Raw genomic sequence first — 13,570 nt, 5'->3', positions numbered from 1 at the left:
CAAAGTGTATGCACCTGCGTAACCAGAACCCAGACCAAGAAGCAGAGCCTCACCAGCCCCCACCCCGATTCCCTCTGCGCTCCCTTCTCGCCACTGCCCCCCCACCTCTCTGACGTCCAATATCCTGGATGATTAGTTCTGCTTGTTGCTGAGCTTCATATAAATGGAATCACACAGATTCCATTTTCTGCCTGGCTTCTTTCGCTCAACATGATGTGTGTGAGACTGAACCACGTTGTTTGATTCATTCTCATTCCTGTGTTGCATTCCACTGTATTAGTCATCGCTTCCTGCGTGACAAAGTGTGATGAACCTAGTCACTCCAAACAACATGCACGTGTCATCTCAGTGTCATCTCCCGGTTTCAGGGGGTCAGCGGGGCCCTCTGCTCAGGGTCTCATAGGCTGCAACCCGGAGTTGACCAGGGCTGGGGTCTCATCTGAGGTTCAGCTGGGGAAGGATCCCCTTTCAAGCCGTGTGGTTGTTGGAAAGATGCCGTTCCTTGAAGGCTGAAGACTGGGGCCCCCGTGTTTCTTCCCAGATGGGCCTCTCTGTGAGGTGAGTCAACCCAGTAGCAAGATGGAAGTTACGATTTTATGTAAGGTGATCACAGAAAGGACATTCATCACCTTTGCAGCTTGCTGTTGGTTAGAAGGTACAGGTCCCGCCCACACTCAAGGGGAGGGGTTTACAGGAGATTGGACACCAGGAGTGTTGGGGAGCCATTGTTGTATGAGTCTCTTGGCATCCACGTGCGCACACGTCTCAGGTGCGGATACCAAGGAGTAGAGTCCACGTAGGTCCAGCTTTAGGGGATTCTGCCAACCATTTTCCCAAAGCACCGGTGCTGCCCACCTCCCTCGGCTGCATGACACGTAGGAACGTTCTGGTCAGAGCACGTGCTTTCCCATCTCTCCTCCCTTCTCTTACAGAGGGGCTTTGGCTTGGGTTCTTTGAGATAGTAGGTCCCATGTCAGGATCACCAAATTCCCAGCCACGACGCCAGACCTGCTGACGGTTTCCAGGCCATCATATAAACGGGAAGCTACGCTCCAGGAGGCAAGGATTCTTGTCTTGCTCATCAGTGTCGTACCGGCATGTCACCGGCACTCAATTTTTTTCCCCCAATGAAATGAATGAGTTTAGGAACTGTTGTTCAAGGGGTGGGCCTCAGGTGTGACCTGAAATGGAGAGGAAACGTTGCTGTATCTGAGCCCATGTGCATTTTCCTGGGAAGAGGACCCAGAGCCTTGACCAGATTTCTCCCCAGCAAAGGTTAGGGGGCCCTGTGATGGGGTACAGTCTGGCTGAGCTATTGGGTCACCCGAAGACACAGTTGGTCCTGGGGAAGGAGGCCAGGAACTGTGTACAAGGCCCCTTGAGAAGAGTACAGCGCTTGCCTGTGTTGACCTTTGACCCATTTGGCTCTTAAGGCCCATCTAGCAACAGGCCTGGCCTCTGGGGCCCTCCCCCAGGTCTGCTATTGAAAGGCAAATTCCAGAAGTCCTTGGTGGCTCTGATTCGGGTCAGTGTTAAGCCAACAGGAGCCCCGCCTTTGAGAAAGCCTCTTTCAATCCACAGACAGCCTCCCAGTGTATCTGGTGTGAGGTGACCTCACCCTTTGTCACCCTCTCTCCTGTTTCCTGCAGGTTCCGCAGGCCTTGCTTACTGTCTGCGTTCCCTGCTCATGTGAACAGTGCTCCTATTTTGAGCTTCTTTGGAGGGGGGCGGGGGGGGGGCAGGTGGGTGTGGGGTGGGGGATGTTGTTCCCGTCAGATGCTTCGTGCCTTCCCTTCCAACCTCTTGCCTCTCTAGACATTTCTTCTCAGGTTTCCTCTGAATCATTTCATTTTTTCCTCCTTCCTCACTGTACTCAACACAGACCTCTCTCTTCCCCAGAACAACTGTTCTTTTCTTTCCCCTCCCTCACCCAAATCCTCGTCTTTCACCCTGTTTTCTGACCTCTCCTAAGAACGGATTGTTTTTTTGAAACTCAAGTCGCAGAGATCATCCCTTCTAATCTGAGCCTGAATTTGGATCCCTGTCAAGGAGCGAGGGAGACAGGAATGTTGCTGGGGAATTAGGATCCTCCGCGGCAAGGCTGGGTGCTCAAGGGGAGTGTGTGTGTGTGGAGGAGTCAGAGGAGCCCCGGGAAGAAGAGAGGGGTACATTCTTCTGCTGAGGTGGGGCTTGGGGCAGGGGTGGTGGTGGTCGGGAAATACTCTACAAAAAGAAAGCAGGTGACATTTGACCTGAGTCATGAGGGATGGGTTAGGCTCTCAGGAGGTAGAGCAGGGAGAGGAGTCTGTGATGGATGATAGGCACGGTGGGAATAGAGGCGAGAAGACAGGCGCCAAGAGGAGCTAAGGGTGGTGGTACCAGGGAGAGGGGAGGCAGGCGCCACGAATACAAACCGCGTGGCCATGGTCAGCCGTGGTATGTTTGTTTGGCTTTCGTGGTGTAAAGACGTTTGATGAGTTGCTGAAGGGATAGGCCTCTTTCTGTGGCGTGGCAGAGAAACCGATTCTGACTTCAGCATGAAAGCAAATTCACTGGTTATTAAAAATGAAAAGTAGCCAAAACCGGTTTGGCTCAGTGGCTAGAGCGTCGGCCTGCGGACTGAAGGGTCCCAGGTTCGATTCCGGTCAAGGGCATGTACCTGGGTTGCGGGCACATCCCCCATGGGGGGCGTGCAGGAGGCAGCTGATCGATGTTTCTCTCATCGATGTTTCTAACTCTCTATCTCTCTCCCTTCCTCTCTGTAAAAAATCAATAAAATATATTAAAAAAAAAATGAAAAGTCTAGAAGGAACTGCTGGGTTCAGGCCCAAGTGACGTCATCAGGCCTCCCTCCAGCTCTCAGCAATGCTTTAACCATGTGCACCCAGCCTCAGGCAGAACCTCCGTATAATGGTCACAAAAGGGCTGCCATGGCTCCAGCCCTTACATCTTCTCAGGTTTGAATCCCATGGGCAACAGTGATCATCTTTTCCCTGAAGTTCCCTAAAAGGCCTTTCGGCTTCTCATTTTTTCTGATGAAATCACAGGCCCATTCCTGAGTCAATTATTGTGGAGGCTGCTGTACTCTCCAAATCCTCTCCAAAGCTGAACTTGAGCTACATGCCTATCCCTGCAGCCAGAGAGAGAGTCCCCACCATCTCTGAGAGACGGGGCTGAGATGGGGAGAAAGATGTGGTCTATGAAGAGTGATCACCAGCCCACAATATTTTAGAGAAGTGAATTGATATGTGGGTAACAGAAACTTCAGATGTCCACCACAGTACCCAACATACACAGATCATTTCAATTTACATTAAAATCTGGATTTACACCTTTCCTTGGAAAATGGGAGCCCCTGGCAATCCCTGGCTCTGCTCTTGCATACGGATCACCAATCTGCTAGGACTGAGAAGAGGCAGCCTCTGTCCTCCCGGCCCTCTGCATGGCTCACATCTCCTCTCGGGCTTCCGGAAGCACTTGAGCTTTCACCCCCAGCTTAATTCGATTCTGTACATAAGTCTGTTTCTCCCACCAGCACAGAAGTGCGAAGGTACAAGGGTCCAGCCGTTCTCCCTGTGCTCCCACAAACTCCTGAGGACAGATGCCTGGCTATTTTCTATCATTTCATCCTTTGCTCATGTTTAAATCCGTTTTGTTTTTTTAAATATTTAATCCATAGTGACTTTAGAATCTGATCTGATCACTTCAACGTCTGAAGCCCTTGGGCAAGGGCCTCCATCTATTGTTTGTTGTTTCTGCTTCCTCTGGCGCATACTGACTTGTTTCTCGTCCTTTGGCTGCAGTTTTCATTTCTGATGGAAATTAACCTGTGGGGATTCTTTGCAGTGTGACTCCTGGTGATGCACAGGACAGCTCCCTGCTCCTCCACCCCCCCCCCCCCCGCCCCAGCACCCCCCCCATGTCAATGTGATTCAGCCCCAAATGCCAATAGTGCCGAAGTTGAGAAACCCTGACACTGACCCATAAAGATAAAATCATATTCTTTTAAATTCAATGTTTATTCAGTTAAAGGATGTATAAAAAACGTATACACCTGAGAATTCAACTCTACGTGAAGGAGGATGACGGCATGGTCTGTGTTTAACAGCCCCGTAGAACTTAGCCGTATACTGTTCTTCTCCTCCTGTTTCTGCTTCAGGCTTATTTCTGGCTCCCATTTTGCCCTTGGAGACCTTTCTATTATTGGCGTAAGGGAAGATTAATGGACAATTTTCCTGTTTTCAAGTCAATGGAAACATTTCAGGGCTTAACATTCTTCTAAGCTTGGGAGATGAACATCAAAGTGAACTTTTATCCTAAATAGCAGTTAGATTTCGGGGCGGGTGGGGGTGGGGGAGGTGTCCCAATTTCTTTTTGCCATTTTATTGATTGAATGGATATTTTTCAACAGACTTAGCGTTATGTTTGTGTGTGTCTTTTACTTTCAGTTTCATTAGGGATTGGTTTCAGGTGTACGGCTTAGTGGTTAGACCATATATACTTACAGAGTGTCCCCCTTGGTATTTCCTGCACCCCAGTGGCTCCATACATAGTTACGACAATATTACTGACTACATTCCCTGTGCTTTACTTATATCCCATGACAGCGTTCCCTTTAAGGTCAGTAAAAAACGATTACACCCTTCTGCCCGCAACCCCTCCTGTAAGATGTACGTCCCTGCACATTTCCTCTGCTGCATTTGTGCCGATTTCAAAGAACCGGCCGGTGCTGACGTAAAGTTGCCATCGCAGCTGCTGGAACTGCGTGTCCTTTCCTGTGTACAAACGTCCATTTGTGGGCCAGGACTTGGAATCTGATTGAAAACGAATGTGCCATAAACAAAAATGGAATGCCGCTTTTTATGGGGTTTTGTTTTTGGTTCGACTTTGAAAGCGGCAGGAACTAGATAAGGCAGATGCACCCATTCACTTGTTCCGATCAGGTATTCACAGTTTCTCTTCCACATGCACATGCACGGCTTGTCACCGTTTATCCAAAAAGTCAAAGGAAAGCTTGCTATCCCATCGCTAGGTTATTTCTCTCTTATTTGTGTTTTGATGCAGTAGATGCAAATGATTTTTCTTGACTGGACACAGCTGTCAAGGGCGCATTCTGAAGTAAGACATCCCCAGGATAAATGCCAGGAGTTATTTTCTTGGGTTTAAAGTTCCCACACACCTCCCAGCACTAAGCCCCGCTGATTTCCTGAGAAGCACGCTGGATTTTTTTCCAAGAAGAAGGCTTAAAGTCCAGAAAAGGTCAAGCCATAATGTTTGTTCCCCAGATTGTATCTAAGTCATTGGTTCTCAACCTTCCCAATGCCGCGACCCTTTCATACAGTTCTTCATGTTGTGGTGACCCCCAATTTCATGGTTACAAATTGAACATAATTAAAGCATAGTGATTAATCACAAAAACAATATGTAATTATACATGTGTTTTCCGATGGTCTTAGGCGACCCCTGTGAAAGGGTCGTTCGACCCCCAAAGGGGTTGCGACCCACAGGTTGAGAACCACTGATCTAAGTTGTTTTCTTTTGTTATGTAGCCGTCCTTAGTTCCAAGTTTGCTTTCCAATAGTTTAACGTTTCTCAAAGTCTCTTTGCGTTTGTAACTACTCCTGCCCATTGCCCTTCCCACATCCTTTATATTTCAGTTAGTAAACGCCAGGCTTCAATGCAGAGCTGGGACTGGGGATGGAGAAAAAAAGGAAGGAAGAGAAATCGGTTTTTATCGTGCCACGGAGAATTCCATTTAAAGTTCCACACTGGAGCGGGATAAGAAAACAGTCTGTAAAAATGACAGCTGGAAAAAAGACAAGACCACATGCTGGCTGATCTCCAAGGATGACTGTTGCCTACTTGTCTCTGACGGCGCTGAGCTGACACAGGTGGCCGGAGCCCCTCTGTCCAGGAGAATGGATCTTTCTTCATCGAAGGCAGGGCTTCTCAACCTGGGCACTCCTGACGTTTGGGGCAGAATAACTCTTCGTGGTGGGGACTGTGCTATGCACTGTGGGACGTTTGGCAGCATCCTTGCCCTATTAGATGCCAGTAGCAGCCCCCTCCCACCACGGGGACATCGCCAACACCCGCGGGCAGGGAAATCAATCCCGGGGGAGAACCGCTGGTTGAAAGTGAGACGTCTTGTTGGCAGATGTGTAAGCAGCACCGGGGATTGAGATGTTTGGCCACATGTGCATGTGGGGCTGGTTGGTTGGCATCAGCATGTCGCCTGACTGCCTTCCTCGACCCTGCAGATATCCGGGGTCTGCTCTTCCCCTGGGGTGTTGGTGTCAATAAGACACATGTGTTAAGCAGCCCTGTTGGCCCGGAGCCAACTCTTCTTGCAAGGGCCCCATTTTAAAGACTTTTCAATTCATCTGGCGGATGATCTGGATACATCTGCATCCGCCTGTGGTGTGCTCCTTCTCTGGTGTCTCTGCCTTTGCCTCTGGCTCAGCTTGCCCCCGATAGTTGGTCTCCATCGATTATTGGAGAATCTGAGATCGATGTGCTGCGGCTCCCTGTCACTTACCAGAAAAACTCCGGTGGAGGGGACAATTTGCATACTACGCTTTTATTATATAGGAGGATTTGTATCAGGAAAGCAAAAGGTTGGAACTTCAGGACCTGCTGCCAACTCCCAGATAAGAAGTGGTTCACTTTCTAACTGCTGCCACTCCCCGCCCGCGGGAGCTTCTAGGAATCATCTAGGGCCTGAGAATTTACTCTTCCAACCACGCTCCCAGCCACACAGGCTCCCACAGGCTGCTCCACGCTGCAAATACTAGGAAGGCTCTTTGGGAGCCAGGTCTGTCTTCCCAGACGTCCTGCCCCTCCAGTCCGCGACCCTCTGGGCAGTTCTCCTTAGTTGACCTGCGTTCCTGGGCCCCGCAGGCAGTCCCTTTGTCCTCCCCACAAGGACATGCTCACCCACCTGCATGACCACACAGCCCGGCAGTTCTGGGGGCCGAGCTGCCTCGTGGCCAGTTCTCAGGGACAGAGATGTAGGAAGGATGTTCAAATAGGTAGTGAGCTGCTAAGAACCAGAACTTTCTTTTTTAAAAATATATTTTTATTAATTTCAGAGAGGAAGGGAGAGGGAGAGAAATAGAAACATCAATGATGAGAGTTCAATCATTGATCGGCTGCCTCCTGCACACCCCCTACTGGGGATCAAGCCCACAACCCGGGCATGTGTCCTTGACCAGAATCGAACCTGGGACCCTTCAGTCCATAGGCTGACGCTTTATCCACTGAGCCACACCGGCTAGGGCTAAGCACCAGAACTTTCTGTGGGGCCTGTGGGCTGCCTCTGTTCTTGGGGAACACAAGTCCTCATTCAGTGTCTGGAAAAGCCCTTTATGTTGAATCGCACAGTGGAGTGTTTAAGAACTCAGGCCCTGGAGCCAGACGGCCGGGTTCAAACCCCAGCCCTGCCTCTTACTCTCGCTGTGGCATGGGCCCTTGAATGAACCCGAGCCTCCATGCTCACCTACACAATGGGTACAGGCGAAATGGGAGAACACACGTGGGGTGCTCAGCACAGCGCCTGGCATACAGTATGTGTGGGGCACGGATCAGTTGTTAGTATGATTGATATTGCTCCATAAGCAAGCCAGTCTTGGGAGAGCTGCTCAAGTAATTCAGCACCCACATGTACTACAAATAAAATATTTTATTATAAAAAGCTCAGCTGCACGGCATCTTGGAAGGAACGGAACATCCCCTCCAGCTTTCCTGCCGTTGCACGGGAGGGACTAGTCAAGTGTACCGGTTAAGATGGTCTTCAGCATCTTCAGGCCTCGGGCCCTCCAAGAACCAACGGCGTCCGGGCTCTGAGAACCCCCCCTGGGCCTCACCCCCACACAGTCATCCAGCCCTTTGTTTTGCTTAATTCACAAAACGGCCCCACGCCCTTGCCACAGAGCTCAGTTGTATTTCCTACACGCGGTTCAGGACTCCGGTGAAGAAAGCAAAGGCTTAACTTTTCTTTTGGGAAACAAAACAGTCACAGTGAAAAGCAAAACAAAACCACACTCTACACCAGTCACTAGGCATCCCTTCCTGGTCCGGAAAGAGGCTGTCATCACGGATTCAGTTGAGGAAAGACAATGGGGAAGATGCACCGCCCCTCCCCCCATGGGGCCCGCAGCACCACGGGATCCGAGACAGCATCTCCGTCCAGTGCGCCAGCTATGGAAGGTTCTGTGGACATGCGTCACCCCAGACTCACAGGACTCCCCAACCCACACCCCCCATTCGAAACTGCTCAGTCCGCATCTGTCCCCTCGCTTCTCAACTGTGGCTGGAGTGGCTTCATTGGGGGCTGTTGGTGCGGAGGGTGAGTGTCCGGAGGGAACACCCCAGAGAGGGGCCGTCAGTCGGGGGGCCGGGCGTTGGGGGCCTTCTCCTGGACTTCGTCGTACTGTGGCGGGGGAGTCAAAGGCTCGATGGAGGGAGGAGGGAGGTTTTTGTCCGGCAGGTTGATCCTAAAGTCTTTGAGGTGAAGCTTCTCGGATTTAATCCTTCGAACTTTCAGTGGCTTCAGGCGTTTAGCCAACTTGGAGTTCTGCCTGTCGGGTGGGTGCCCCAGGCTGCCCTCCACGTCGGCCCTGGGGGTCGTGGGGCTCGTCTCGTCCAGCCCCGTCAGGGACTCATAGGAGGGGAGAGAGATGCTCAACCTCGGGCTGTGGTCTGGTTCCCTCGCTTCTGAGAAGTTGGTGTTCATCACTTCCTCGTAACTGGGGACGTAGTACCTTGAGGAGGCCTCCTCCTCGTCCTCCTGGCTGCAAGACAACAAGCACAGGCAGGAGGGTGAGCAAGGCCTCAGGTCACCTAAAATCACGAGAAGACGGACTCTAAATCAGGCGTTGGCTCTGGGCTCATAGACACCAGCCTTGGGAAGAACCAATGGGTCTGAGACGTGATAAAAGCTAACACCTCTTCTGTTTGCTGTGAGCCAGGAGTGTGCTAAGTACTTGAGCACATATGAGCCAATGTCACTGCCCTATGAGTTAGGTGCTATTATGATACCCATTGTATGGATGGGAAGACTGATACATTGAGGTACCCTGACTCGGCCATACCTTTAGCAAGTGAGCGGGTGGGAAGTGAATACCGCATTCTCAATCACTACATCATATTATCTGGGTGTTAATCGCTCCTTGCCTGTAAGTCCCACACTTCACATGCCCACTGGGCTGTTCTGATGCCCAGCTGGCCCTGTGGCCAAAAGGCAACATAAACATGCATGAAACAGCTGCCAGCTTGAAGCAAAATGGTTGGCCCCAGGTAGAGAAGGCATATCTGAATGTAAAATTTATACGTACAGTGGGGCCTTGCCTTACGAGTTTAATTCGTTCCGAGACTGAGCTCGTTAAGGAGCTTGTTAACTCAAATTACTCTATCAACTCAATGCAAAAAATCGGCCGAGAGACAGCTGGTATTTCAAAAAACTCGTTAGTCGGGACACTCGTAAGTCAAGGCCCCACTGTATTTCAAATTATTCTGTGATTTTTATCTTCCAGGTTCACCTTAAGACTCAAAGAATAAGTCAGGTCCTCAGCCTTATGTTCATTTGACTGTTGAAATAAAAACTCCCAAACCAGGGTGTTTTTTACACATTTATAGGGACTGATGCCAACAGCCATTTCCCAGAACCCTACACTCGGACCGGTGGGGTGGTAACAGCATCCGAAACCCTGCTGTCTGGCTTTCCTCTCATCTCCTTCGGGCATGCACCGTGTGAGCTCACGGCTCGGTGAGTAATTATGGGGGACTGCTTTTCCTTCTTTGTTCTTTCCCCTCTTTCCCGAGTTTTCTAGCACATGCATGCTTGTCTTTTATTATCAGAAAATAGGTTTGTTTTCCAAAGTAAAAACAACTCCCTCCCACTCTAAGTAGCACTTTCCTATAAGATAAGAGCTACTTACAGAAAATTCAAATACAGAAAGAACCGGTGATGAGAAGAAAGCCCTCCCAGACCCTCCCACTGCTAATGCTCTGCTGCACACCTTTCCAGATCCGTCCCTACCTCACCCCACAGCCACTACACTGGATGCCATGAGGCTGCCCTCCACGTCGGCCCCGGGTGTCACATCAGATATCGTGGGTTATCACACAGCATCCTGCACCGAAAATGCTGTGTGATAACCTCCTGTCCTCAGGGTGGCGGACACAGCCCCCATCAGCAAGTAGAGATCAGCTGTGACTGCACCGAAGGTCGCTGGAGGACAGGTCACAATTGAGCCCGATGGATGGATATTTAGGGTGCATCTCTGAGAAACAGAGGCACAGACTCCTTTGTGCTTGTGTGGCTGTCTCCCAAGGATCAGTTCTCCAAATAGAATCGACAGGCACCCACATCGTTAACACCCCCTCTTACTGTGAAACTCCCCTCTTGCGAGGTCACGCGGCCACCGGCAGCCCGCCAGCGCCCAGGCCGTCTGTCACGGCCAGCACGAGAGGCAAAGAATAACGGCACCTTCTCTGTGTTTGCATTTCGTGGCTAACGAGGTTAGACATCATCAATAGTCCGGACGTCTCTGAAATGCATGCCTCTCTCCTTCTGTCCATTTTCCTACCAGCGTGTTTGTCTTTATTCGTGTGCAAGGGCCCTTGATAATGGGGGCATTAACGTTTATCATGTATCCCCAACACATCACTCATCCTTTCATTCTGTTTGGGGCAGTTGTGATCACATAGAACACTGCTTCCCAACCACTTCCATTGAAAGCAGATGCCCACAGCACGCCGGGAGGGATGGACAGGCAGCCCAGCGGGAGGCTCGGGCCACCCCAGTCCTCTCGCCGCTTCCCTGGGGGCGTCAAAATCTAGGGGTACCTGTAATCCGCTCACATCACTGTCCTTGGGAGACTCTGGGATGGACGTATAAAGTGATTTGTTCAATGAGAAGCTGTGTATCGGAGCCGGAGTGGGGGAGTGGGAAGGTAAAGACTACGCTCTTCTCCTCTCAATTATGAAAACTCTAGTGAAGGAAATAAAGCCACACCCCCTCCGACTGCTAGCATTCTGCTGCACACCTCTGCGGACCTTCCCTAACCCCACAGCTACGATATTTGGGTGTGTGCATGCATGGCCCTGGCCGGTCTGGGGTTTGGGGGGGGGTGCAGGGGGGTGGTCGGCCCGTCCTCACCTGTCCTCCTCCGGGGCGTGCGGCTCGGGCCCCGGCAGGTGCTGGATGTGCGCCATCTCCTCGCCCTGCCGCTGCTTCCGCTTGTCCCGGATGCTCAGGCAGATGGAGAGCAGCAGCAGCATCACCCCGGCCCCCACCAGCACGTAGGCCACGGAGAACGTCTTGCTCTTGAGAATGCCGCTGCCTATCTCCGTCTTGTTGCCCTGGGCTGTGGGCTTCTCGCCGGAGCTGAACCCGGGCACCAGGTTCCACATGGCCATGATGACCCCCAGGACCAGCATCCCCAGGCCGATGGCGGTCAGCGCGTAGTGCGAGCCGTTGGCCTTGGACTGGGCCATCATGCCAGCGGGGGCAGGGCAGGGCCCGGGTCCAAGGAAGAAAATAAATTTAAAAAGCAGCCGCCGCCGCCACCACCACCACAAAAACCCCTAAACGCACTGAACAGGATCCCTAGCGCCGCACTAAGAAAACAGCAGAACTCAGGCACACGCGAGGCATCGGTGGGGACAGCTGCGGCCAGAGCCTGAAGGGAAAGCAGAGGAGAGGAAAATCAGCTGCGATCACCAGGCCTTTGAGAGCGCGGCGGCTGTGCTCTGGAGGGAGTTGGGGAGCAGCACTGAGACGGAGCCAGGCTCCGGCTGGGCTGCCTTTGATGCATTCCAGATGTCTTACACCAGGAAGGCTGCCCCGCCTATGCCCACCCGAAAAGGAACGGCCAGGCCGTTGCCTGCAGGAGGCCAGAGAGGTCAGGCCTCCGGGTCGTTCCAACATCTTGTGGAATTAAATGAAGTGCAGTGAAGTCTCACAGGATCAACAACTATAGCAGAATCGCCTGGATGACAGGCATCGGTCAAGGGGACCCAGTGCAGCCAGCCCACTGGGGTCTTCCCCAGCCTCAGTGGCTTCCCATTTCCTGCCGCTGAAACTCCAGGCTCTTCAGAATGAGGGTCATGGCCCTAGCCAGTTTGGCTCAGTGGATAGAGCATTGGCCTGTGGACTACAGGGTCCTGGGTTTGATTCTGGCCAAGGGCCTCTGTTGAAAGCTGGATCCCTGGCCCTGGTTGGGGCACATGGGGGAGGCAACCATTCGATGTGTCTTTCTTGCATCAATGTTTCTCTCTCTACCTCTATCTCTACTCTCTCTAAAAAAAAATCAACCACCAATGGGAAAATATCCACGGGTGAGGATTAACAAAACAACAAGAACAAAAGAATGAGGGTCACGGCTGACCTGACCTGGTCCTGCCTCTCCCACTCATCGCTCACCTCGCCCTTCTTTGCACACCCACTTGCAGCATTTCTGCGGTTCGGTGACTACCCCAGCTCGGCTGCCCCTTCGGTGCGCTCCTCTGAGCCCCCAGCAACGAGTGTGGCAAGTCTCTCTCTTCCTGTGACCCTATCTTCCTCATCTCTGGGCCTGACCATAGCAGGGACTCAGAAACTGTCTGTGGAATCACAGGAATGAAGTGACCAGAGGCCGCATGAAGACACACGTCCCTTCAGCCACATGGAGTTTTCCTTTGCTTAAAGGGACAGAAGCGTGCACTGTCCGCACCTTAGCTGCTGTGCCCCTCTTCCCTTGAAGCAGCTCAGAGACCTCGTGCTAAAGGGAGCAGCCAACCGTCCTGGGGTTCCATCACCACTTCCTGGCCGGGAGAGTGAGCCACGTGAGCAAGTCACCTGAAGGTTTAGCCTGGAACACGTCCAGGGGCCAAGGAGGACGAGCAAGCAATGCTCGTGTGTGCGTGTGTGTGTGTGTGTGTGTGTGTGTGACAGAGATATTTATCCATTATCTGTTCTCTCACAGTGTCAGGCTGACAAGCATGGAAGTGCAAGACTCCAAACATCATGAAAGCAGAGTTAAGATTCCCACCCTCCTCAGCTCAAAGGAAACACAGATGACGTGAGTAGCATCGGACCAGTGACCCGGCCAAAAATCCAGGAAGAAGCGGTGCTCCCTGATGACCACTCCTCAATACGTTCATCCCGCGAGGCAGCAGCCTCTGCAGGCAGCCAAAGCTTACGGATGTTTAGATGGGCAAGGCCCTCTTTTCAACCCTGCATTCTTTCCGATCTTCCCCAGAGGACGCTAACCAGGCTGCTTGAAATCCGACGCTTCGGAGATATTTTCTCATTAAACAACGGCCTTCCTCTGAAACTGGCCATTCTGTTAGAAAATACTCTAGAAGTATTTGGGGTAACATCCTTCATCAGCTTGAGGTCTGTTCCTCACCCCCCACCCCCCACCCCCCCTACACACACACATTTCTTGTGCATCCGCTAAGCAGTGTTCCGGGCACTAGAGAAACACGGGTGAGCAAGGTAAGGGCGGGTGGGGCTTCCGGCCAGCAGCCAGCAGTCCACAAGGAATAACCGTAAGTGGGAAGAAAACACGGGAGCTGCGCAGTT

At 51.9% G+C, this 13,570-nt stretch overlaps 1 protein-coding gene across 7 annotated transcripts in view; it reads right to left on the bottom strand.

The window, feature by feature from the left end:
• LOC118676301 (transmembrane protein 51) overlaps window positions 1–13,570 on the bottom strand; it is a 155,103-nt gene that overhangs the window by 98,385 nt on the left and 43,148 nt on the right. For 6 of the 7 annotated variants that reach the window (XM_036349961.1, XM_036349957.1, XM_036349959.1 and 3 more), the window contains 2 exons: window positions 11,162–11,684; window positions 7,664–8,792 (listed from right to left, as the gene is read on the bottom strand). The exons of the other annotated variant lie outside the window; for it this stretch is intronic. In XM_036349961.1, the coding sequence (XP_036205854.1) occupies window positions 8,384–8,792; window positions 11,162–11,502 (750 nt within the window). In that variant the 5' untranslated portion in view covers window positions 11,503–11,684 and the 3' untranslated portion in view covers window positions 7,664–8,383. Of the gene's footprint in view, window positions 1–7,663; window positions 8,793–11,161; window positions 11,685–13,570 lie in introns of those variants that run through there. 7 annotated transcript variants of the gene reach the window in all.

This window comes from Myotis myotis, unplaced genomic scaffold (assembly GCF_014108235.1).
Source record: "Myotis myotis isolate mMyoMyo1 unplaced genomic scaffold, mMyoMyo1.p scaffold_m19_p_2, whole genome shotgun sequence".
Lineage (NCBI taxonomy): Eukaryota > Metazoa > Chordata > Mammalia > Chiroptera > Vespertilionidae > Myotis > Myotis myotis.
Note: the sequence above shows the minus strand (reverse complement) of the source record. Positions and strands in the feature narration are given on the sequence as shown.